Source organism: Enhydra lutris, unplaced genomic scaffold, assembly GCF_002288905.1.
Source record: "Enhydra lutris kenyoni isolate GAN:26980312 unplaced genomic scaffold, ASM228890v2 scaffoldscaffold89, whole genome shotgun sequence".
Lineage (NCBI taxonomy): Eukaryota > Metazoa > Chordata > Mammalia > Carnivora > Mustelidae > Enhydra > Enhydra lutris.
In genome coordinates, this window is record NW_019154173.1 from 3,035,923 (window position 1) to 3,063,187 (window position 27,265).

The 27,265-nt window shown below is 39.6% G+C and overlaps 1 protein-coding gene across 1 annotated transcript in view; it reads right to left on the minus strand.

The window, feature by feature from the left end:
- LOC111162159 (serine/threonine kinase 26) overlaps positions 1-27,265 on the minus strand; it is a 52,470-nt gene that overhangs the window by 16,984 nt on the left and 8,221 nt on the right. The window contains exon 3 of the mRNA XM_022526351.1: positions 3,579-3,809. Coding sequence (XP_022382059.1) covers positions 3,579-3,809 — 231 coding nt within the window. The remainder of the gene's footprint in view (positions 1-3,578; positions 3,810-27,265) is intronic.

Sequence of the window (27,265 nt, forward strand, 5' to 3'; positions counted from 1 at the left end):
TGTTCTGGAATATTTTACTTCTATCATTTTTTTTTTTTGGTATCAAGGTGGTGGTGTGTGGGGGGGGCATATTTCCTTAACATAAACAGAAATCTAAAGGCGATTTTCAGCAGCAAATAAAGGCATGATTCAAATTCTATTCAATGCCTGAGTGAGCTTCATTTTAAGATTTACATCGAACTGGAAAAATATTTAAAGATTATAAAAGATTTTTCCAATATTATGAGATCAGAAGGGAAGGGTTTGCTTATTTTAGCACTCTTCATAAAGACCAACTTTGTCTCTCAAGAAAATCTGCAGTGAACTAAAATTAAAGGAAAATACTGTGGTCATACTGATGTTTGTCTGGTTTTTACTCTTGTTTTTAAAAATGAAGTTATACAGTGAGCTCAGTCAAAATGAATACCTTGTACATTTCTGCATGTTTCAAGGAAATCACTACAACTGCATACAGTTTCAGAGAGCATATAATTTTCTCTCAAATGCAGTAACTTTTCCTCCAGCTTACAGTGTGGTCTTGGTTATGTATAATATCCTGTGTAAAGACAACCTGAGAAAAACCCTTATCCTACTGTACTCAATTAACCTGACTCACAAAATCCCCCATGTCTTCTGAAATGGAAGGATGCGCCACAATAAACCCTAAGTCGATTGATAATGCAGGCCCCTGATGGTACTTAGAGGATGTAGCCTTGAGTTATATTGACTGCATTAAACAGAACCCTGTTCCATCTGATGTGATTTTAGTTTAAAGAAAAGCAGGCCTACAGACTCTCACTAGGTTTTAAAATAAATGGAAAATAAAGAAGTCAGTCAATTTAAGTTGGTCATTTAAATAAATATTACAAGGTTATAAAATCATAGGCTATTTCTGTGTGTATATATGCACATACAGAGAGAGACAATACACATGCATTTATTTACTCTAATGTGAATGAATTCAGGATACAAATAATCAGTATCAGCCGGCTGTGGATTTCTACAATTCTATCAAGAAGTGACACGTTTTTCAAAGTAGTCTTTCATATTGTAGACTTTAATTAATGATGGTAAAGGGGATAAAAATTATTCAGTTTAATCCTTTAAGAAGACATCATGGATAATGGCCTTGATTCATTCACTAGTCTGAGAACATTCTATAATCAAGATTTGGGCATGACAATCTGTTTTGTTTCTTTAAATATTAAGTAGTTATTGGGTGACTGGTACATGTACACTGTGAAGGGAATTTTTTAAGAACTTTTTAAAGTTTTAGAAATAAATAATACAAACAGAGCTATAATTCATTTTCCATAAGAGTACTGAGTCTGATTCAACAAACACTATAAACAACCAATGAAAACAGTCAATACCACGTTGGTACCCATTTTCAATATAATATAGAATAACTCATTTGGAATAAGGCTTATTTAATATTTTAAGTCAGTCACCAAAGGGAGCTTATCTGTTATTACAAGTGCCTAAGAATAGCAAATGTTTAGGTTTGCTCTAGAGTAGGTCTGGAATTACCAGAATCCAATCCAGAAAGAGTAAACCAGACATGCTCTAGAGTAGATCTGGAATCACCAGGATTCAATCCAGAAAGAGTAAACCAGAATCTGTAAACAACACACAACAACAACAACAACAACAACAACAACAACAGATTCCTGAGGCTGCCTCAAACCAAGTGTGCTATGGGAATCAGGAGGGAGACCTGAATATATTGAGACTGAGTGACCTTTCAGGATTCCTTAAAAAGAATCTGACCTGCTAAGTAAGTTTTGTAGGTAAGAATTCACAAGCAAAATATGCCACGAAGAATCAAATAATTGTGTATACAATTAGAGAGAGTAATGGCTAACACTGAGAGATGAATTGAATGGTACCATCTCCTCTTGGAACCGCCACCGCCCTCCCCTCCAAATGAAAAAAGTGACTACATGCTTATTTGTGCTGTCTGTACGTTGTACATAATCACAAAATCTGCACCCTGTTAGTGCAACGTGGGATCATGTGCTCTTTAAAGGCAGGGTTGAGTTATTCATTTTTTAAAAAGATTTTTTATCTATGAGAAGGAGGGAAGGAAGGGGTGGAGAGAGAATCAGCAAGCAGACTCCTGCTAGGCGTGGAGCCAGACGCAGGGCTTGATAGATTGAAACCAAGAGCCCAAGGCTCAACCGACTGAGCCACCCAGGTTCTTCATTTTTCTATCTCCAGCACCTAATGCCGTGAATGACACACAGTGACAGCCTGTTTAAGGATTTATTCTACTATGCATTCATTCCACATTCATCTAATTCATGTAATATTAGAATAAACAGGCTTTGTAAAAAGGCAGTGAAATTTTTGATTTCTAAATAAGTAATAACTAATATAGCTAGATTATTCTAGGGTTTATTCGGTCAGCAGAATATAAAAAGATAGCATTAATTCTTATTCAGGTCAGTAGCCTGATGAATTATAAATACACCCTTTTTGACCCAGAGATAGGTGAACAAAAAACCAACCAACCAACCAACCAACCAGACTCTTCCGCCCTGCCCCGTAAACCCTGAAAAGCAAAGAACTAACTACTACTGCCCTCCTCTAAAAAATTACAATATGGGGATACAAATTTTTAATTTTAAAGTAATTATATCTCTACCCAAAGCTAGATTTTTCTATTTATTCTTCACATTTCAATAGACACAGATCCTGACCTTTTTTTTTTTTTTTTAGATTTTATTTATTTATTTGAGACAGAGAGAACACAAGCAGGGGGCATAGCAGAGGGAGAGGGAGAAGCAGACTCCCCACTGAGCAGGGAGCCTGACATGGTACTCGATCCCAGGACTGTGGGATCATGACCCAAGCTGAAGGCAGATGCTTAACCGACTGAGCCACCCAGGCGCCCCCAGATCCTGACCTCTAACTCTGGAACCCAAGAATTCTTGGGTTTTACTAACCAGAGTATTGTGTTATGCAATCACATTTCCACCTGCTGTGACCTCAGGTGTCTGCTAATTCCATGATCCTGGAAACTAAAATCCCAACTTCTGTTGAGGGAGGGAGGGAGAACAGATAGTATTCCATTTGACTCTACTTCAACAGATATTTATCATGGACTTAAGATGTGCCATGTCCTGTGCTAAGTGATGTAAAAACCAAGCCTTGTTGAGCTAAATTCCCTGCCATCAAGGAGCTCATAATCCGGAGGGAGAGAAAGATGTGTATATAAGCACCATAGCTCAACGGAGTAAGTGACATACTTACATATTCCATCAATTCTAGGTTGAGACAGACTGGACCACTGAGAATTATGTGTGAAAGCCCAGGGGGAAAGCTCTTTCCTGACAAAGGATACGTCTCAAGGACCAGCTGCATTTCTGCTCCCCCGTCAACCCCGAGTTCAGGTGTGGAGTAGCGGTGCAGCTGATACAGCTGCTAAATCTAAAAAGTCTATTTGGCACTATAAATGGAGCTGGATTCTGCCTGGAGGCCAAAGACTGCCAAATCCTAATTTAAGACATTGCCTTTCAAAAAATAGAATGAAAAAAAGAAAGAAAAACTTCTAATGAAAATACCTTATGACTTAAATAATACAACACACACATTACCTTTAAATATGATCCGTAGTATTTGGTTACATATGAGCTGTCACACTGACTCAAAACAGTTATTTCTTGCTGAATGTCTTCAATTTCATCTTCGGCTTCCTCGAGGTCTATGATTTTAATAGCAACCACTTGCTGGGTACGGTTATCAATTCCTTTGAAAACTTCTCCAAAGGAGCCTTTCCCAATGCGTTCTAATTTTGTGAACAGTTCCTCTGGATCAGCTATGTTATTCTAAGGGGGGGTTGGCGGGGAGAGAAAGAAAGAAAAGAACACAAATGTTTTGCATCAAGTTTTTTTTACATGAAAGGAAAATAAATCACATAAGACAATAACACATTTTTAAAAGCATACAAACTCCCCTGACTCTCCGCATGTGCTTTGTTAGAGCAATTACAATCCCAAATAGCCAGCTAGTCCATATTCTACAGGGTCACCCACGCTAACTGGGCTTAGCTGATCCTTTTACCACAAACAGTCCCTTGTAACAAATGCTGTTTCTGCTGACTGCCAAAGGGCCAGGTACTTTTTACTTTGACAACGGGCCTTAGCAACATTTTTTTCTAAATACACGTCCTTAGGCGAGGGAAATAGAAATAAAAATAAACTATTGGGACTGCAACATAAAAAAGCTTTCGCACATGGAAAGAAACCATCAACCAAGGGACAAGAAACCATCAATCAAGAGACAAGGGAACCTATTGAACAGGAGAAGAGATCTGTCAATGATATGCCTAAGATAAGCGGTTAATACCGAAATTAGCATTAAAAAACGTATACAAGCCAACACCAAAAAAGAACAAATAATCTGATTAAAAATGGGCAAAGGTCCCAAGTAGACCTTTTTCTAAGATTTATTCATGAGAGAGAGAGAGAGAGAGAGAGCGCGCGCGCGCATGGATACACACACACACACACACACACACGCAAGCAGGTAAGAGGGGAGAGGGAGAGGTAGAGAATTTCAAGCAGACTCCCCACTGAGCTCGGGGGCCCAATGTCGGCTCTGATCCCAGGACCCTCAGATATTGACCTGAGCTGAAATCAAGAGTCTGATATGCTTAACCCACTGAGCTACCCAGGTGACCCCTGAATAGACATTTTTCTTTTTTTTTCCCCAAAGATTTAATTTATTTATTTATTTGACAGAGAGATCACAAATAGGCAGAGAGGCAGGCAGAGAGAGAGGAGGAAGCAGGCTCCCTGCTGAGCAGAGAGCCCGATGCGGGACATTTTTCTAAAGGCATCCCAATGGCCAACAGACCCGTGAAAAGATGCTCAACATCACTCATCATCAGGGAAATGCAAATCACAACTGCCATGAGGTATCACCTCACACCTGTCAGAATGGCTGACCCCAAAAATAACAAGTGTTGGCGAGGATGTGGAGAAAAAGGAACTCTTGTGCACTGTTGATGGGACTGTAAATTGGTGTAGCTACTGTGGAAAACAGTATGGAGGTTCCTCAAAAAGTTAAAAAAAAAATAGAAATATCGTATGATCTAGTAATTCCACTACTGGTTAATTACGAAAGAAAATGAAAACACTAATTCTAACAGATATATGCATCCCTCTGTTTATTGCAGAATTACTTACAATTGCCAAAATACGGAAGCAGCCCAAGTGTTCACTGATAGATGAATGGACAAAGAAGATGTTATATACGATAGAATATTACTCAGCCATAAAGAAACAGCCAAATCTTGCCATTTGTGATGATATGGATGACACTAGAGGGTATACTGCTAGGTGATATAAGCCAGACAGGGAAAGACAAATACTGTATGATTTCCTTTATACGTGGAACCTAAATAAAACAGAACAAAAAACAGACTCTTAAATACAGAGAACAAACGGATGGTTGCCAGGGAAGAAGGGGTTTGGGAAGCAGGGGAAAGAGATAAATGGGATTAAGAGGTACAAACTTCCAGTTATAAAAGAAGTAAGTCACAGAGATGAAAAGTCCAGCATAGGGAAGAGAGTCAGCAATACTACAGTAACACTGTCTGGTGACAGATGGCGACTACACTTACTGTGGTGAGCACTAAGTGATGAATGAATCATTATGTTATAAGCCTGAAACTACTATACCATTGTATGTGAATTATATACTCAAAAAAAGGGGGGGGCAGGTACTTTTTAGAATAAAGCAGCTGACTAGACAGAGTTTGTACATTAATGCAAGGGTAGTGATGGTGACACAACGGCTAACTTGAGCGGGAAGTACGTGAATTGCTTAAAATTCTAACATTCTGCCAGCAGAACATTACCGTTTCACTCTCTTCTTTCCAGCTCTGACATCCTAGTCACCCCACCTGTACCCCTGAACCACCATGTAATCACGGAATGCAAAAGACTCAAGAATCTAGGAGTCTTTTTTCTTAGCTTGGGATCCTATCTGTATGACATTGTCATCAATGGCTGAAGTGCTAAGTGCTCACTTGGAAATGGTAACACGCTGAGCTCCCACAAATCATCTTGCAGCAGAAATCCAGAATTTAAGTCAACATTTTGCTACAATAAAATCTGGAAGGAAGCATAGGTTTTTAGGTTAACCAATGCTTTGGATATTCAAAAATTCACTGTCCCTTCCTGATTCAGAAATATCCTGTGTCTTAACACAATTCAGAATTCAAACTTTCCTCTCACGAGATGGTATTTATATCCTTACCTAAAACTCATACAGGTGAACTTAAGACTCACAATATTTATATCCTTCCTTAAAACTCCTATAGCTGAATACGTACTGCTGATCAAGAAGAAAACACAGGATTTCCAAACCTCCCCTAAAAGGCACATTCTTAATTTGTACTTAAATGCTTCAAAATATAGAAGGATGCTATCTAGGTGTGGTAAGCCGTATATCCAATCTGTCAATTGGACAGACGTTATCTGTTCATTTACTACAATTTCACCTGATCAACAATTTCAGGAGACAATTATAGAGTTAGCACGGTCCCTTAGATTTTCTGTTACTAGACAATAAGATAATCGAAGTTTAGTTTTGTCTCTCAGCAAGTTGCTTGTAGCCTTGGCACCATCATGCAGTAGTTGCTTTGATACTGCGAGCTACTTGTTATCCCTGCCCATCTCCAGTACCCACACAGAACAAATGTATGTTGAGCTTCACATTCGGGCTTTTAAAAATAATTTAGGGGGCGCCTGGGTTGCTCGGTGGGTTAAAGCCTCTGCCTTCGGCTCAGGTCATGATCCCAGAGTCCTGGGATCGAGCCCCGCATTGGGTTCTCTGCTCAGCATAGAGTCTGCTTCCTCCTCTCTCTGCCTGCTTGTGATCTCTGTCTGTCAAATAAATGAATAAAATCTTTTAAAAAATAATTTAGATTTCCAGTAGGCTGCAAATGTGTCTTTACTACTTACATTTTATTATATACCTTCTCTAACACTTTAGTACCATCATTACTGATTTCCTTGGTGTTCCCTTAGCAAGACACTATACTTTGCTGTGATTAATATCACATAGTAGCAAAACCACCAGTTACCTCTTCATACTTTTGGTGATGGTTCTTGTCTTTCCAGTATCTTGTGGCAAAAATACTCGCCAAGGTCGGTGACAGATTCACCTCTCTGTAAGTTGCTAAATACAGTGGATTTGGAAAAATAAAAGGAACAAATCTTTCCATTTTTCTGATATAATCACAAAACAAATCTGGAAGTTGTAAGCATACCACTGATTAAAAACTACATAGTATGCACTCTCTGATAACATATTCTGGACTAGGACGTGTATTCGTTTACTTTGTAACAAGATTCTTTGTTGTTGTAAACAACAAAGATTAAATCCTAATCTCCTTAATTCAAGTTTTAAAAGGATTTCACTGAAACAATCAACCCCTGGGAGAATACAGCTGTTCTATAATAAAATGGGTTCCAGAAAGTATGTAAACAAAGATTTAAACATCAAGTCACATTTTGCATTTTAAACAAGCTCTGAAGTGAATCCTCACTCAGGGATAGTTTCTGATTTTAAATCAAGGAATACCAAATTGGAGAAAGGAAAAGAGAAAGCTTTTACACAAAGCTTGCACTTTCTACTCCTTTATTTTGGGATGAAAACTTGTCACGCAGAATCCCAATATCTAGAGTGGGGGAGATCATGAAAACTTTTCCCAAGTAGAACCTCACCTCTTTGACTTCAGAAGGATAGAGGTCCCCGCCCTGCTTATCAAGTCCTGAATCTTGGATAGATAATACCAAAGTTCCCATCTTTTCCTCTTCTATCTCACTAGCTTCTTAAGCCAAAGTATACCAAATCTTTATTAGGACAGGTATTCTTCCTGGGTGGTTTTTTTTGTTTTTTTGTTTTTTTTTGGTGCAAGGGCAAAATCGAGCAAATACATGGTAAGCATCTCAGCAATGCAGTAGGAAAAAAACCTATATGAAGAAATGGACTTGCCCACTTGTTCACATTCTTCTTCAGAGTCTCTAAGAAAACCAAGTCGGCTCCCTCTGCATCCCAATAAAATTTTAAGAATATTAAAATATTAGAGAATATTAAGAATTTCCAAAGAATATTAAAATCTCCTAATCTTCCTACCTCTACTGCAAAATCCCAGTTTACTACTAGATCCGTATTTGCATTGCCTTCTCAAAGCCATGGCACAGGACAGAGCTCTCAGGTCAGTAGCAGCAAACAGGAGGACTGGCTACGTTAACTCCACATGGTTTTTACAACTAATGGTAGACAATTCGTATATGGCCCCACAGAAACCGGTCTGGGCACATGGGAACCTCACAGGTCCACCTCAGGATTTTCAGTGAACTGTGCTTGGATCTGAACTCTTCGGCTCTAAGTACAGTGTTACATATTTAAGTCTTAGAAGTTGTCATTACTACTAAAACAGTAACTAAGGGCAGCAACAAGCTTTTAAGTATGGAAATACTCTTAGTATGTCAAAAAGGGACATCTTAACCGTGGAAAGTCAGGGGCAGATGAAGACAGCATGTCCAAAAGGGACATCTTAACCGTGGAAAGTCAGGGGCAGATAAAGACAGCATGACCAAAAGGGACGTCTTAACCATGGAAAGTCAGGGGCAGATGGAAGAAGGCTTCTTGCACACTTTAATCGCAGAATCAGAGGGCTGGAAAGATTCTTAAGGGTTCTCTAAGGGCTCTCCAGTCCTGGCTACGCAGTAGAGCTGGCAGTGTAACTTTTAAAATGCAGATACCTAGGCCTCATTCCCAAAGTACTGATTTGGGATCTCTGAACTTAGAGCCCAGCAATAAGTTCTTGTTTTAAAGTATTCCAAACTGCTTCCTATGCAGTCATTCTGGCACCAGACTTGACATCGGCATTGGGAACTACCGAGCAGACATCTGAAATTTCTATCCTTGATTATAGGGAACTCATCACCCCTATTTTTCCCAGGCAAACTCTGGCTCTCTTCTAACTGTGCACACTAAAAGTGGACAACTTAGAGATTAAAAGTAAACCAAAGGGGCTTTGGTATTTATATATACATAGCTGTATTTTAAAAATTTAGTCTGTAATAATTCTAAAGACACGTCTCTAAAATTAATGTCTAACCTCAAATAAGACCAGAAAAGTAGTATTTACCAAAACACACAAAATGTATCCCGTACTTTTTTTTTTTTTTTGGTAATTACTTCAGTTTATTCCTTTATTACCTGGAGGCCAGGGCCCCAGGAAGTGCCACAAAACTGAGGCAGGAAGCCCAGAGTGCAATCCCATACTCTTGGTGTATATTATCTTTGAACACTTTAAAGAAAAAAACACACAGTATGGTCTATGTAATAATAGGGTACGTAACAGGTTCAGATCTAATTGATGACCGTTTTGAGTTAATAGTCAACTCTGGCAAAGAGTAAAAGTTTAGCTAGTAGAAAATGGGTACACATTGTGGGGGGGGGTGGAGGGAAGGAAAACGGTTTCCTTGACCCTCTTAAGGTCCCTGGCTGGGTCTGAAAATTAAACTCACAAAGATGGATTCACAGAAGAAAAGCATATACATTGATTTAATATAAGTTTTACACGATACTGGATCCTCCCTAAGGAAATGAAGACTCAAAGAATGGTTAAACTGGTGGGTCTTTTTAAAAAGAATAAATAATTTATTTATTTGGGAGAGAGAGAAAGAGAGAGCAAGAGGGCATGAAGAGCAGAGGGGAGAGGGACAACCAGACCCCAAGCTGAATGCGGAGCCCAACACGGGGCTCGATCCCATGACCCTAAGATTATGACCTGAGCCAAAACCTAGAGTTGGATGCTGAACGGAATGAGGCACCCAGGCGCCCCTAAACTGGTGTGTTTTAATGCTAGGTTTGACAAAAGAGCAAAAACATGTGGAAAAGGGCAAAGAGTATGAACTAAGTGTAGCAAACTGGGGGAAACATAGCAAGGCCTGTTTGTTCAGATTCTTCTTGGCATCCCTTTGTCTTGGAGAAAAGGAAGCGCCTTTCTTCCAAGTACTATGAGAACACCCCCCACATGAGGGTCTTAAGACCCACTTCAGGGGAGAGGGGCAGGGAGGAATGGAAGGAGAGTCAGTCAGAGTAACCTTCCTGCTTCTATTTCCTCAAACTCCTTCAGCTTAAAATATTCAATATGCCAAGGTGCTGTATTTTGGGGTAGCATATCCTGAACCCCATCAGGGGCATTAAGAATAACTGAATCTGGAGAAACAAGAAAACTGTGGACAGAATTAGAATTAACCTTGAGGTTTTAACAGAATGGACACCTGGAAAGCCAAAGGTGCAGTAAAAAAAAAAACAAACAACCCAAAGGTGCGGTAAAAAACCCAAAGGTACCAAATCTGGTTTCTTTGAATCTAAGGTAGTCAAAGTAAAACCTCCAGTCTGCAGCTGAGAGTAAAAATGTAACAGATTTAGGGAAGAGAAGGTAGATTTCTCGGAGAATCTGACCAGGAAGGGTAGAGCTCAAGTGAAAGAACCTTCAAGAACTAAGAACCCAGCTGAGCAAAGCTGACCTCGACATAGGTTTTGCACTTGCCTCCCTACCTTAATAAAAGCCATACTATGGATGCTCTTGGTTATATGATACTTTCTGCACTTTACAAAGACTGATCTGTGTAGAGGCCTACCAAGACTCACGGATGAAGACAGGTATACAGGAAATAATGAGCAAAGAATGTGCTAATGATATCCGCTTAGAAAAGAAGACCTCTTACTCTCTTCAAAGTCTCAAGTGTTAACACCAGGAGTGACCTGCAGTGAACTCAGGATGCCTGGACAGTCACAGAGGGTAACTAAAAACTGTAGCCTAACAATATACTCAAGACTCGAGTCTACCTATTGAAATTGCTCAGGTTAGTTCTCCCAAGCTAGAGAGGAAACGCTTTTCTGGAATACTTCCATGTCTACACTATTACTTGTCATCTAACAAGTAGAATGCATAGAAATCATTTTCTAGGGGCTCCATGAGCCTCAAATGCTATTAGTTCTATGATGCCTGCCTATGTTAAGATTTGTCAACTACCCTATCAACATTGCCTCAAAAGTTATACTGAGTGCTTCCTAATCAAAATACTGCAAGAAACAAAGTATATAAAGATTTAAAATCAGCAGCCATACATCTCTTAGCACTGCTTGTGTTCAAGACCACAGGACACTACCTATCTTTTTAAAGTGCTATATATTATCCAGGCACAACTGACTTCTCCCTTGATAGAACTAGAACAGTCACAGGCTTTCACAGCTGGAAGGAAGTGTGTAGGTCATGCCCACCAACTCCTTATCACCAACATTAGTAACAAGCATTTACTGTATGCCCATTGTGTCCCAGGCTAATGCCACCAAATGGAAGCTATGAAATTTAAGGCCACTTAAGTCAAAATGATGGCACAGGTGGGGAAAGGTTAAGAAGGGAAACACAAATCCTGAAACTAAAAGAGTGACGGGATCTTTGAGATGAACAGGAACTTAGCAAACATCTGACCCAAAATCTATTCTTACAGGGGAAAAAACTCTGTAGCTTATGAAGGTTAGAAACTGTTCAAGGATGTAAGGTAGTTAACTAATGGCAAAGCCCCAACTTGAACCCAGGTCCCCTGACTCGTAAGTGTAAGGTTCCTTCACTACAGCTTGGACCAATTTGTAACTTAAATTATACTCTTCTGGTATAAAACCAAAATTATTTTCCATCACACACAGAGCACGTAACTGTTGAATGTCTACTTAGGAATATCCCTACATTTAAAAAGTCTGAAAACTTTTAAACCTAGAAGATTTTGAAAAAAAAAAAAGTAGAATTTTCCTCTCCTCCAAATGATACGATTTCTTACAATTTTGGAATTACTCTGCAATTGACTGATCCCTGCAGATATGCATGATTACCGAATATTTTATACTACAATTCCACAGAGAAGTAACCTGTATGTAATCTTGACTTTCAGGCAAGGGTACTATATTTGGCCCATTTTTTCCCATGTCAGTAACTAATCTGGAATGGGCTAGCCTCTGGAGTGTGGGAGGCAAGGTAGTGATGGTGTTCCATACCATGAGTCCCACAGGATCCAATGTCCGGAAACCAAGAGCTCCAATTCCAGCTTTATCAGTGATTTACTGTAACCCTTAACACTTTCATAACCCTTAACACTAAGGCTTTCAGTTCTGTTCCTTTAAAAAGACCCCGAGGTTGATGAAATGGTCCAAGAATAAAAATACTATTTTTGTGCTAGGTTTTATACAGGGCAGAGACTGTTCACATGACCATGTGAACACTCAGATTACTTTAATAATGAGAATAAAAGAAACTCATAATTTTTTCTAGACTTTAGAAGGATGTGATGTTAGCAGAGTGTTTTCTTCCTTTGTACAACCTCAGGTTCATATTACAAGTATCTGATAACAAAGTTGATGGAATTCTTAAGAGACCTCTGTGATTTAGATTTCTGGAGTAAAATATTTAGCTTCACTGTATTTTGTATGTGACAGAATAAGAACCAAGGTAATAACTGGTATGGCTGTATGTGTTTCAAATTAAACATGGAGAGCTGGGCTTGAGGTGGTCAGTCGTCTGAATTTTTATTTCCATGTCTGAGAGCTCAAAATATTTATCTAAGTGCATACAGAAAATGTTCCTAGTTTGCCTATTTTTATGCCACACTCACATTTTTTTCTCTCTCTCAAAGGTCATTAAGATTTGCTTTTGCAACATACTGCACATGTCAAACTGCCCAGTTTTACGTATATGCAATAAAATAAATGAACTGTAGTTAAAAAAAAAAGGTCGTTACGACAACCCTGGTCTTCCTTGTGGTCATCACACGGCATTTTATCACCTCACAGTGGCGTCTCCTTCTTTTCTTACCACTTAAAAGGAAGTTCTGAGACAGCTGAGGCAGCCCTGGTCTTATTGGTAAAAAGCAAGAAGTCAAAGGTCTCATACAGTATTATTTTGTACTCTTAAGCAACAATTTAAACTTCCAGCAATTTTGTGCACAACAAGAAGAAAAATGTGTTCATAAGGCAGAAATAAAATTAAGTTTATAAGTACTTTTTCATCCTTCCTTTAGTCTATTATTCCTATTTTTAAATGTACCTCATTAGCAAAAATACTTGGAAAATATTGTAGCAAAGGATAAATTCGTTGAAATTATTACAAAAGGTTTTGACACGGCAGCATGAATAACACAGCAGTTTGAGGAGTTTCTCCTTATTAATTTTGAGTCTACTTCACCTCTAAGAACAAAAGAATAATTGAAAATACTCCATCTGAATTCCTCCTACTCAAGAGAGGATAAGGGAAGAGCTTCCTCTGCCCTCCTAACGTGCTTTCTTCTTTGTACTTAAGCTCAGAGCAGAGGGAAAGAACAAAGGAGTAAGCGGGACATTCTGGGATGTGAAGAATGAAGTTCTTTACACATGTTGGTAAGACAGTTCAATTTACAATCGGGTAAAGAAGAATAAAACATCTCTTTGATTCCACTGTCACTTTCCCACGTACCACGTTTTTTCTAAAGAAAAAAAATTAAATGCAGAAAAGCATGAAAAGAAATTTCACTGTAGCCTCTCCCCTCTTCGAAATCCATAAGAAACAGAATCCTAGCCGGAGGTGCTTTTATGAGCTCTATTTCCTAGATAGATCTTGAAATTCCTGCCATCTTAACTGAAAGTAGAAACATCAGATTATTCTGTTCAGCCAGGTAAATCATCTTTGGGTCTAAGGCCACTTAAATGGAAGGAAATAACTAATTTTGTCTTTTGACTAACTTTCTGGGATTTGCAGTTCCCTTAAGCCTTTAATTATAACCACGGGTAAGGGGAAGGAGACATCCTGCAAACAATCACATTCTTTTCTCAATAAACCAAGAAGTCTAAGGCTATCATCACAATAAATGCTGGATGCAAAATGCCATTGCATCATTTAGCTAATTTCTCTCTGACCTTACAGCTATCCAGAGGAAAAAGGAGGTCTGGTTTCTTCCAAGTACTGCAGAGGTAAAGAAAGCAGAGAGGTCAGGCAAAATTGCCCTCATTTTGCTTATCCTGGAAATTAGGAGAACTCAGCGATTAGATGTTGGCTTCGCCATCTGTACAATGAGGGAAAAAGGTGGGCTCGGTGATCTCTAAATCGCTTCCTGTTTTGACACTGTGAATTTATGAGGTATTAAAGCCAAGTCGCTTTGTTCCCCTCCTTGTATCACTGGCAATTGCCAACTCTAGTTTTGAAGCGATCACGAAGGCAGGGGGTGAACTGGCAATTCTGTAGTGGTGTACGATGGCTCAAATGGGACGTTTACGCTACCCCATTGCTGCAGCCAGCAATTCAGAATCTCACTCGCAGACTGCATTCGAGTCCCAACTCTCTGATACTGTAACGAAGCAGGCTCAGAAGCCGAGGGCCGACGAAGAGCAACAGGGGGAGTTACTGTCCAGACTGCCCTCTCGCCCCTCACACTGACCAGGTCCCATTGTGTATGAGTGACTGCTCTAAGGAAGTCAGGGGAGCCAGAAGTTCAGCGAGCACAGGACCTAAGGTTACATTCGTCGCCTTCTCCTTTCATTGTAAATTCATTCCCAAAGTAATATTCAGAAAAGTAACATAATTGTACTTGCCCATATACAGAACTAGAACACCCAACAAAACTAAGTGCCCAAGGGGAAAACGTCAGGGATAGCTTCTCATATATCAAACACAATGCTTCAGTGAGTAGTAGCTTGGACATAAAAATCTGAAGGCAATGCTCCATTGGAGAACAATTTTACTTTCTTATTATTTAAGATTTTTATTTATTTATTTGACAGACAGAGATCACAAGTAGGCAGAGAGAGAGGAAGGGAAGCAGGCTTCCCGCAGAGCAGAGAGCCTGATGCAGGGCTCGATCCCAGGACCCTGGGACCATGATCTGAGCCGAAGGCAGAGGCTTTAACCCACTGAGCCACCCAGGCGCCCCTTACTTTCTTATTATTGAGCCTTTGAGTCATGCCATCTTCTCTGCCAACAATACTACCCTCACTCTCCCCCCATTTCTGGAAATACCACAACTCTTAAAAACAAACAAACATACAAAACACCTTCCCAACTCCCCAGGGTAACCTGATCACCTAACAATCAACTGCTTCATCCACTGCCCTCCCATAGCTCTTTGCTGGAGCCTCAGACTCAGCACACATTTTATTTTCTCTGCGTTCTCTTTCACTGCCATGATCATTCTTTTTTCAAATGAATAAGCTCACTAAGGATGGGGCTCTGTCTCAGTAAGCACCAGGTACCCTCACAGCACCCAGGGCAGCGCCTTGCATACTGGCTGTAGTCCTTGGTTATTTGCAAGGTGTTTACAACTTACCTGCAATCTTTGGCATGAAGCCATCCTTTCATCTGTAGTTTGATTTCAGACTTTTGGTGCAAGGGAGAGTGCATTCGGTACACTTGAAGGATGTTAAAATAGGTATGAAATTCTCTAAGTCAATCCCTATTGTTGCATGTGATTAACATAATAGAAACTTTCCAAAGTGACAACTTTGAGAGTTTTTTTTTTTCTACTTGGAGAGCTCTTTAGGTTGCAAAATAGCAGTTCTTAATTAATATGGAGCCATACCCAAAGGAGAGTAGGTAGTAGCCATACCCACAAGGATGCATATCACTAATCTATGCAAATATGATTCTGAAGCACATCCGCAATTACTATTAACGAGAGCCATATGACTGTGTGTCCTGGAGAGTAGCACAATTTCATACTCCAAGGCAAAGATTAAAGGTCTCGAAGAGTGGCAGTCGGTATATCATTCTGCTGTATATTTCTTTTAATTTACCTGGGCTAAACACATATAGAAATACACAATTCCATCAGGGATCAGGTTTAACCTTAAGCATGAATGTTAAAATAAAGGGATTATTACTTACTAAACAGGATGTTACATAAATATGGCCTGGGATTGATAACAAGCTCTTACTATAAAATATTCATTTGGAAAGGGGGATGAGGCCATACAGTGAAAGGAAGACAAAGATTCTGCTAATACAGAAATGATAAAACAGGTATCCTAATTTATTCAGGCCATTATTTAATCAAACCCACACACAGGGCACTTTAACATGATGGACGCTGAGAGCCTCATTTTACGCTATCCATCCTGGAGGTGAAATAAAAGGATGCCATTCAAGTACTTTCAGAAATACACATCTTTGGATAGAATCTAAGGCAGAGACACCTTATAGCAAATATCGAGCTACTGCAGATAATGTTACTGTGAATCTTTAGCACACTTATTAAAATGCATCAGATTAAAACAAAATTGATTTGTTCGCTGCCTATCTTCCTTCTAGATGGGGAACTCCAATTAAAATCAATAGGTTTGAAGCTTGTAAGCACAGTACTAAATTATTAACACCACGAGTTCTTTTAGAAAATTAACACTGATTGAAAAAGTGGAATTTTACATAGACTTACCTTTTCATTCTTAATGAGAAAGTGGCTGCAGTATCATTTCCCTCCAACATTTTTCTCTTTAATCAAATCTATACTTTGAACTGATTTAATCAAATTGTATTTGCAAGGAGTTACCCAATGGAATCTTAGGACTAAGGAAAATTACCTCTTAGGTCCTACTGGTTTTAACATTCTATGATCCCAAGAAAATGATACAGATGGCATGATGGGTGTCAACAGGAAAGAATTTTAAGCCTGGCAAATACAAAGACGAGAGAAGAGATTCTAGAATACTCTAAAAGAATGGTCTGTAATATTTTCAATAATCCACTCTGTAATTCCTCAAAGTGAAAAATATCATCAGAGCATCTGTTTATGTGTGTGTACGGGTGCAGGGCTACAAGAATAATGCTTTGTTATTTTTATGTCCTATCTACGTCCTTAAAGAATTTGAAGCAGTGCATTCATAAACGATACATTCAGGAATCAAGTAAAGTGGTGTGTCTTTGTGGGTCATAGTTGTACCTGAAAACCTTAGGCAAGAAGAGCTACTACAAATGAACATAAAAGTTAGCTCTGAGCTCAGCACTGTGGTGCACCCAACATATATGAGAAATTAGCTTATGGGAAGAAATCTGTTACACTAACAAAACAGAGGCTTTTGGGGCACCTGGGTGGCTCAGTTGGTTTAGCCACTGCCTTCGGCTCAGGTCATGATCCCAGGGTCCTGGGATCGAGTCCCGCATCGGGCTCCTTGCTCAGGGGGAGCCTGCTTCTCTCTCTGCCTGCCGCTTTGCTTGCTTGTGCTCTCTCTCTCTCTGACAAATAAATAAATAAAAATCTAAAAAAAAAACAACAACAAAAAAAACAGGGGCTTTTATTACCATTACTCCTTCCCCCTTGCATAGGGAATACCAGTTCATTTGCAAAAAGAAAAAAAAAAAAGGCCCTGATTATCACAGTAGTTCCATTTCTCCAAAGAATTCCAGCTTGGAGACCTCTTCTGCTTTTTGTTGTAAATTAATCTCCTCTTGAAGTTTACCAACTCTTCCGAAACTGAAATTTCTCAACCCATCTCCATCCTACCCTACACTCCACACTGTCAAAAGCCTGCGTGAATATCCTAATCCCTATCACTAAAGGTACAGGTTTACCAGTTTGATTTGTGCTGACAATGCTGAGACCTGTTCATGTTACCAAAGCAAAACATTTGACAAATTCAATACTCAAAGAGAGGTGGGACATGCTACTGACATAATGAGATACTACGAACATGAGTTGAATCTTTTAATTTTTAACGAATACCATTATAAACATAAGGCTATTTACGTGTTCTTGACACAGCTGTGTTTGGGATATTTTATTAGTTAAAATCTATAGCCTTTGTTCATTTACCAGTCAACGCTGCAATTCTCCAAGAAGGAGAATCAACATCCAGTACCAAATTTCAACACATGTACAAAATCTGAACGTTTTTCCTCCAAAAAAAAAAAAAATATGCTATAGGGTCTCTTTAGGAATGTTAAAGTGTCATTTTATTTTAAAACTGGGAGGAACCCTTATAAAATATTTAGGTTTTTTATTTTATAACGAATGATTTCCAGCTGGGGGCAGGGTGGGGAGGGACAATAAACAAACATATAACCTCAAGATGGAGACAAATGACAAAGTTCCTTAATTAGTTCTTGAACTGCCACAGCCAAAATAAGCTTGATGAGCAATTCAAGGTAATTAAAATGCTTTGAACAGTGTGCTACCCAAAAAGATCTGTGATCTACAACTTGAGCTGACTTGTACCCTATCATTTTACAGCCCTAACCAGAGAGAAAGTACCACTCACCAAACAAATCCTCACTGCCCACCCCGAAAGGACCCATAAAACATTCTGAAAAACACAACCTTAATCCCTTTGTCCTTTCTTGCCTTGGCGAATTTTTCCCTTCCTTTCCCTTCTTCCCACCCAGTCTTAACGCCAGCTCAGCTACCCAGTGATGCCTTTCCTGACCATCCCAGCAGGTTGGCTTGACACATCATTCCTAGGAATTTCTGGACAGGCTAGGACGGAGTCACCGAAAGCTGTCAGCAGACAAGTGGAAAAATCAAGTCTATGCTCCAGGTAGCTCCCTCATGTCTGCACCTAGCCCCAGAGCCTACTTTGTGACAAAGGCTAGAGTGCCATGATAAAAGAAGAGATGATGTCTGACACTTTCCGGGGGGAGGGGCGACGCCCTCATAGATCTTCATGATTAACTGAATATGGAGATAAAAGAAATCAGCAGCAAATTACAAGTAATGCCTGCTAGTCTTTTTCTCCCTTGATAATTCTGTGATTTACCAATATATATTTTATGGCCGATAGCACCTCCCCCACTAAATCAAGTAGTTAAGCGGCATTTGGTAGAGCCTGATTATTTCATATCCTACGATCTAATAATTTAAATGCATTTTTGATTAAGTACTATTCTCCTTACTGCTGACAAACCTGAGACGTTAATTGTAGGGTGAAGGCACTCATTCAGTTACAAGGAGGAAACAAATGTGATTATGTCTGACACTCAGCACTCTATTCATTTTTCTCTAACAGATACCACCCTTTAATTTAAAATAGTGATGAAAGCAATCAGTGCCCTCTACGATGTTCCTATATGAAATCCTCCCACTTTTATTTTCTTGCTTTAGAAACTAAGAAAAATATTAAAATCTATCTGTATACATACACACATATATATAATTTGTATTATCATTACCAATACAACTTTCCATATAATTCAACCACAAAAATTTCTGCCTAGAAAACAAACAAAAATGTCTATCTATTTAGCATCACAGTAATGGGACCAATACATAAGTCAGTTACTTTCATAAAGAGCAACTTTCCTATTATCTTACTGTATCCCTAACCTCCGAGCAAATGCTATAAAATGTTTCCTTTATTAGATCAGCAATTTCAGTGTGGTCCCATAACCTAAGACAGCGGTCAGTGTACTATTCTGTAAAGGGCCAACAGTAAATGTCTCAAGCTTTGTGGGCGAGGTACATTTTGTGGCCCCTGTCACATATGCCTCTTCTCGTTCAATGACTCTTTAAAAACATGAAAAAATATTTTTTAGGTTGGAGGCTACACACAAACAGGCTGGAGGTGGGGCTTGGCCCTTGGCTACAGTTCTCCCACAGCTGCTTTAAGGAATCCACTGGATGTATGTAATACATAAACTCTGCCCTAATACATCTAGAATGGTCTTAGCTTGAGAAAACATTAACTTAAATCCTTTTCTTGGCTTTGTGGTTCAGATGACAACCCTGGCTGAGAAAGGCTGCATTGGATTAACAAAGGTCCAAAAACACTACTGGAAGAAGATGATCGCTATTACTTTCAAAAGACACAGGCATTCAAAAATATTTAACGCAGGGAAGTTAAAATCCAAAAGTTTCTAGAAACTTTTGTCCAAAGCATAAGCCAAACACTACAGCCTCACTATAATTACACACAGAAGCGAAGCAATTATACATTAATTGCCTCAGTAGAAAATTAATTACATCTAATTCAAAATGTGTTTGGAACAGGTACCTGATCCCTTCCATATATACACAGTCACACATGCTTTATCTTTGTAAACAATAACCCTAGTCCAGCCTCCCGAGCAGAATCCCCCACATTCACAGTTTCAGATCTCACTTTACATTCGAGGACAGCCATGCAAGCATGGTTTCATAGTATAGAGGAACAGAATACACTACATTCCTCATTCTAGTACCTAGGAGGAAATGACTTAGTGTCTTAGCAGGAAAAAAAAATCATTAAATTCTCAAGCTCTGGAACCACCTGCCCATATTAAATAAAAATATTCTTTCACAATATACAGATCATCTTTCCAGTTAGAGGAGTTTTTCAAAAATCGTCTAAAACTGTGCTTCATCTTTCAATCAGGATCGTACTTATACCATCGCTGTGTGACACACTGTGCTCAAAAAAGACACACAAGAGAAATGAAAACGCTCCTAGTTACACGGATGGGACTCTCCCAAAGTACCTTGGCATGTGGGTGAACCAGGGAACCTGGGGTGGGGGAGGTTGTAAGCCCTGAACAGAAAACAATCTTCGTTGGGTTTTTAGGTATGAGAACATTTATACCCTTTAAACTCCTGAAGTTAAAAGCCAACAATAGAAACACATGGTATTCAGTACCAGTAAGTGTTCTTAGAAAAAAACCAACTGGACTACATACCACTTAGAACTCTTCTCTTAGCCAAGACATAAATCAAGTAGTGCTAAAAAGTCATTAAGCAAACTTATTTTAAAGTAAATCTGAGATGCCACTCAGCCTTGCAATGCTCCAAAGAACTGTTTTAATCATTCCCTCCCTGAAGGAGACTTTTAAGGCCAGCACCTACTGGAAAAGTAACAATAATATTAAACCCAGTCATTTGAAAGAAAGCTTCCTTCTCTTTAGCCTTGCTCCCCGCCCCACCCAAATAACAGTCCAAATGAGCCAAATATAACCCAGTGATAATCTAGTGCTTTTCCTTGTTAATGAAAGGTATTCATTTTGCCTACAGAAGGAAAAAAGTAAAAGGCCACGCAAAACGACTCCAAGTGTCTAGAAACAATTTATTGGCCCAGTACACATGCCATCAAAATTGCAAATCTTAAACAGAAAAGCAGCTGAACTCCCCATCCCTACGATGTCAGCTCTTCCCCCCCAGATCTTTCACAAGCTTTCTCCCGACCCAAAAGACTCTTTACATATGGTCCCTTGCCACAGCAAATCAATTATGTAAAAGTAACTTTTATCACAGAAGTCATAAGCAACAAGAAAGAAATGAATGACTATTACCTCCCCAATTTCCTTTTCTGTTAGCTTTTTCTCCTCTCTGCAGAAAGTAGAGAAGTTTCCCATTCTCAAAAACAGAGAGAGAATTCGAAATCTTTAAAGTGAGAGGCTACTTTTTTCCCCTTCCTTGGAAATACTGTCTTTCTCTTCTTCCAGAGTCCACACCTTTCCCCTCACCTACATTTTCTGTCTGCTTGTGAGGCAGCAGGAAGCCTCTGGTATTATGAAATTCTACCTTCCTCAAGCAGGGTTTGCACTGCAGCCTCCAAAACGATGTCTGAAACTCAGCAGATAGAGCCATAGCAACAGCAGTTAATAGTTTTGTTTTTTTTTTTCCACTTGCCATTACCAGAAATCACAGTCCAAAAGGACGACCATGGAGTGTCACTTATGCTAAATCCTCGAAACTGATTCATTATTTAACTAGTTAAATCCCACGTTTTCATTTTATGTGCCCTTTGGAAAGCTGTGACAGAGGAAAAAAGATCTTTCAGTGACAGCCACATTTTTCATGAGGAGATAAATAGTTTAAAAAAAAAAAAAAAGCAGCTCTCTGGGTACAAGATTTTATTGGTCCCTGAAACAGAATCTGAGGTCCCATCTCCTCCGTTCCCTATCACCTCAGAATCTATAGTGTAAAGGACTTATAGCAATTTTAGCTTCAAAATAAGAGCTTACACACAATGATCACAAGTTTCTGTTAACCAGAAGTCATTTGCATACTACCCACATGACTGATTTTACTCACAGGTAAACCGATTGGTATTTATTTATCCTAAGCAATTCCTTTGATGCAATGACGCTCTGTAAAACTATTCTATGGGAGAAATTAAGCAGAGAACTGAGAATCTTGATAAATATAATCCTTTGTAATGCTCAACTCAACCCTAATTCACTAAAACAGCTTAACACTGGTATTGGATTTCATTAAAAGTCACTTCCCATGATCTGTATCCTATATGGAACAGACTGCTGTGAGCCCAATGTCTTCAGGAATAATAATAGTTTAAGCAGTAAAAGCAGAAAGAACTAGCCATGATAAAAATGTAGCATGTGTTGCATCCCGATAACCCTGTTACATATTTAGACAAAGGCACACATATACATACGTATTTAGAGTAAATATTTTGAAAGACAGTAAAGAATTCTACATATTTTCTATCTAATAAAAATATTTAGCAAATCCATGGATATCATGTTAGCGAGCACATAATTTTTACATATATTTTACTGAATTCCCCTTATTTTTTTTAAATATTTTATTTATTTATTGGACAGACAGATCACAAGTAGGCAGAGAGGCAGGCAGAGAGAGAGGAGGAAGCAGGCTTCCTGCTGAGCAGAGAGCCCGATACGGGGCTCGATCCCAGGACCCTGGGATCATGACCTGAGCTGAAGGCAGAGGCTTTAACCCACTGCGCCACCCAGAAGCCCCCTAAATTCCCCTTATACACAGAACTTTTTTTTTTAAACAATTTTTTTAAAGATTTTATTTATTTATTTGACAGACAGAGATCACAAATAGGCAGAGAGGCAGAGAGAGAGAGAGAGGAGGAAGCAGGCTCCCTGCTGAGCAGAGAGCCCGATGTGGGGCTCGATCCCCGGACCCTGAGATCATGACCGGAGCCGAAGGCAGAGGCTTTAACCCAATGAGCCACCCAGGCGCCCCTACACAGAACTTTTTTAATTCTTTAAAGAAATTGTTTTAAGTAATCTCTATACCCAACATGGGGCTCAAACTCACAACCCTCAGATCAAGAGTCGCACATTCTACCAACTGAGCCAGCCAGGTGCCCCATACACAGACCCTCTTAAATGATACTGCCAAATAGTAATTTCCTGCTTTTTGACTTTAGTGACCATCCTGACATTTATTCATTTTTTATTTCAAAAATGCACTTTTCTACTTTTTACGTTTTAAAATTTATTGCCTATTTTTTTCCTTTTTTAAATTAACATATAATGTATTATTAGCCCCAGGGGTACAGATCTGTGAATCATCAGACTTACACTCTTCACAGCACTCACCATAGCACATACCCTCTAAAAAGATTTTATTTATTTACATGGAAGAGCGGGGCAGACAAGGGGCAGAGGGAGAAGGACAAGCAGATTCCCTGCTGAGTGGGGATTCTGAGGCGGGGCTCCATTCCAGGGCCCCGAGATTGTGACCTGAGTCGGAAGTCAGAGGCTTAACCAACTGAGCCACCCGGGTACCCCACTTTTCTACCTTCTAAAACAGTTATGTCTAGAATCGATAAAAAATTAAAAATTTTTTTGATTAAAAGTTAATTAATTAAAAATTAAACATTCCATGGCAAACACTGAGCCTCATCTTCTTGAAGAGAAGAATACACTTTGTGCACAATACAAATTGTGAGTGCATATATACAACCCCTATCAATTTTCTTCAACAAAAAGTTAATCTACTACCCAGAACCATGAAAAAAATGGGTCACAAGAGTAACTAAGTATCCTGGAAAAGAGACAGTTGGCACATAAGAGGTAAGAAGTATAAGGTAAAAGTACAGGAATTTTTACACCCAAAGAAACTGAATTCCCTCAAGGGGGAGCAAGTTACCTAGGGACCCAAGGAATTGATCTTCATGATAATCATGGCTTTAAATGTGTTCAGAGGTAATACGTCTTCTGTACATGCTTTTGAACATGGGCATTGGAGGCAAATCTTTGATTCTGAAGGATAATTTTGTTTCTGTTGGTTTTGTGTTCATTTTAGAAATTGAAAGTGATTTAGATCCAAGGCCACGGAATGAGGTGCACAATCAAGTTTGCTCATATTGTTTGGTGTTGGCAAACTCATTAAGCAGGCCCTATTTGCTTCTTTTATTTTCATTCCTAATCCTTTGTTTAAACTAAGCTCTGAGCTTCTCTACATGGTACCTGTTGGCAAATGGGAATATATTAATCTGACAGGTAGAGAGAACAATTTAGAGAGCAATAGCTGGACCCAGAAATGCCATTTAGGAATTGGTATTTCCTTAACGATTCCGAAGTAACTAACTTCCTCTCCCCACCCCAGGAATTTACATATGTAAGCACAAGTTGGCTTTGGACTGTCAGGACCACGAATGGGCATTTTTTGACATAACAGCAGCCCAGAGTTATTACATCCAGCAGAGTATTTTTGGGGAGGGGAGGGGGCAATAGCAGGGCGGAAAAAAAAGGGGGGGGATTCTGAACAATAAAAATTGATATGATGCATCAATATTCTTTTTTTTAAGATTTTATTTATTTATTTGACAGACAGAGATCACAAGTAGGCAGAGAGGCAGGCAGAGAGAGAGAGGAGGAAGCAGGCTCCCCGCTGAGCAGAGAGCCTGATGGGGGGCTCCATCCCAGGACCCTGGGACCATGACCTGAGCCGAAGGCAGAGTCTTTAACCCACTGAGCCACCCAGGCGCCCCTGCATCAATATTCTTAAGAATATAAATCTTTGGGGGGGAAATATCGCCATTTGCTAGCATTTGGGAAACTGGCATTTTATTTCACTTCAGACAAGTTGCATTTTCACAACTACAAGCATAAATAGGTTTCATGTTCTTGATAAACGTATTTGCATTTGAAGATAAGAGTACTGACTGAGTTTTCAAATCTACCTAGATCAAGGAAAACAGAAGTGATGGGTGACACTGAGATTTTGCCAAGTTTTAGCACTTCCAACACAAAGTTGCTTTCAGCTCCTCCCATCATGTTTCTCTCCTTTCCATACCAAATTACTCAAGGTCTGTTTGTCTTGAGTGGTGCTCAGAGTGGTCGCCAGATAAACGGAGCAACTAGGAATGCGTTAGAAATGGAAACACACAGGCCCCAGTGCAGACCTACAGAATCAGAAATTCTGGCCATGGGGCCCGGCAGTCTAGCAAACCCTCCAAGTGGTTCTGCTGCGTGCTCAAGTGGGACCATCACTGCCCTAAATCAAACCCTTGCTAACGAAAGCTTTCATCACTTCACTTTCTTGCTGAAAACGTCCTTGTTGTAGACTGAGTTTAAAAAAAAAAAAACAAAACTGTCTCAGTCTGGCATTCAAGGCCTATCACAGTTTGGCCCTAAGAGTTCATGCCAGTGGCACCTACCTCAAATCTATGATGGAGGGAACCTGGTGCGTTCTCCCTTTGTATCTTTTTCCTTGCGTTATCTCCTGTTCTCCTTTAATGGCATCCTATAAATGACCATTCCCTTCCTTAGTCTGCTCTACCCTGGAATGCTCCTGAATCAGTTTCTATCCCATTTGCGATTCATCGCCACTGTTCCACACTGCCAGCTTTCTAAATGTGTAGGTGTCTAGTCTCTCCAGGTACAGCAAAAACTTCTCCAAGGCCTGGGATTCTTTTTTATACTTTCTGTACCTCAAAGATAGGCTTCAAGTACCATGTCCTACGCAAAGTAGGCCTTCCAAACTTTGTTGCTGGTAATTTTCGAACTTAAATCACACCCAGTTGTTTCATGACAACTAAGGGCGGAAAAACATTAAACCTGGATCACCAGTGTCCAACTTGGGAAAGTCTAGTATGTTACCATTAACACATAGGAAAGCTCAGAGCTAAAAAGTTCGAACAAAGGATTTAAACTAAAACTACAGAAACAAACAGGACCCTAATTAATGAGCTTGCTAACTGTTCTTCCCATGGGGTCAGTAGCACTTTAAAAGCATATATTTGAAAAATGCTTCTTTCTCTGAGGCCGCCAGACACACTGAGGCCGCTAGACACGCTGACTGTAGTCTCCTTAACCACAAGAGGTCAAAGTTCTATTTTCTGTCACCATACTTAGTAGCATGTGTGCATGCTTTGCTGATTGGTTTCTTTTGTGTTTCTGCTCAGAGTGAAGGCAGGCAGCAGGAAATTGAGACCAGGGAGTCCAGAAACTTTCCCAGGTCTAGTAGGCAGTGACAACGAGGAGGTAGAGGCTCTGGGAAGAAATAATGACTTTATGGTTTCTACTGGCTTGGCTTCCCCAAATTTTCTTGCATTTATAAAAACAACTTATGCCCCACCTGATGATCTGTGTTGTCTATCCCTTCCCCGTCACCCACTGCTGTGTTATTCATACGACACTGCATCATTATATTAGCTTAATATAACATACTGTAAAGTGATATGTTGCAAAGCCAAAGGTTTAATGGAAAGCTGGGGGGAGGGGGATGAAACGGGCACTAACAGAGCAACTCAGAAATGCATTTTCAAAGAAAAAAATCTGGATGCGTCTAGATGTCCTTGAAGTATTTCCTCCACCTGCCAAAAATTCACTCCTAGGATTGTGTTACCAGGCACTATTGAAACCTGGTAGAGTAATTCACTAGTATGCTTTGAAATTCCCTAACATATCTAGTGTGGTATGGATTTCAAATCCAGTAAAACTTCATTAAGTTGGTACTGGTGAGCTGTTTCTGTAATTCAAAGCAACTGTTACTCTTCAGCTAGACACCCTATTGTTCTGTAATGAACAAACTGAAAATTCCAATGGTGGCTGATTTGAACACTACTTTTCTCTGTCCTTTGCACTTAAAATTGATAGGGTTTTACACAGGTTTCTTTTCCCTACGTACTTTTTAAACAGGTGAAAGGAGGAGAGGGCAGAAAAACACCACAAAGAACACACAATCTGCTACCAGGATCACAAAGAAAGACTGAAAAGTTTTTCTGTAAACATTTTTCGTGAGAAAAAGACAAAAATATAATGTCTTCCATTTCCTCAGCAGCACATTTTCGAAGTGACTTGACTGAAGAGGAGGAAAGTAGCCACTTAAAAAAAAAAAGAGTATTTCTGGGCACCTGGGTGGCTCAGATGGTTGAGCATCTGCCTTCAGCTCAGGTCATGAGCTCCAGGTCCAGGGATGGAGTCCCTGCGCACTGAGCTCCCAGCTCAGATAGGAGTCTGCTTCTCCTTCTCCCTCCACCTCTCCCCGTGCCTGTGTTCTTTCCATCTCTTTCCCTCTCAAATGAATAAATAAAATCTTTAAAGAAAGAG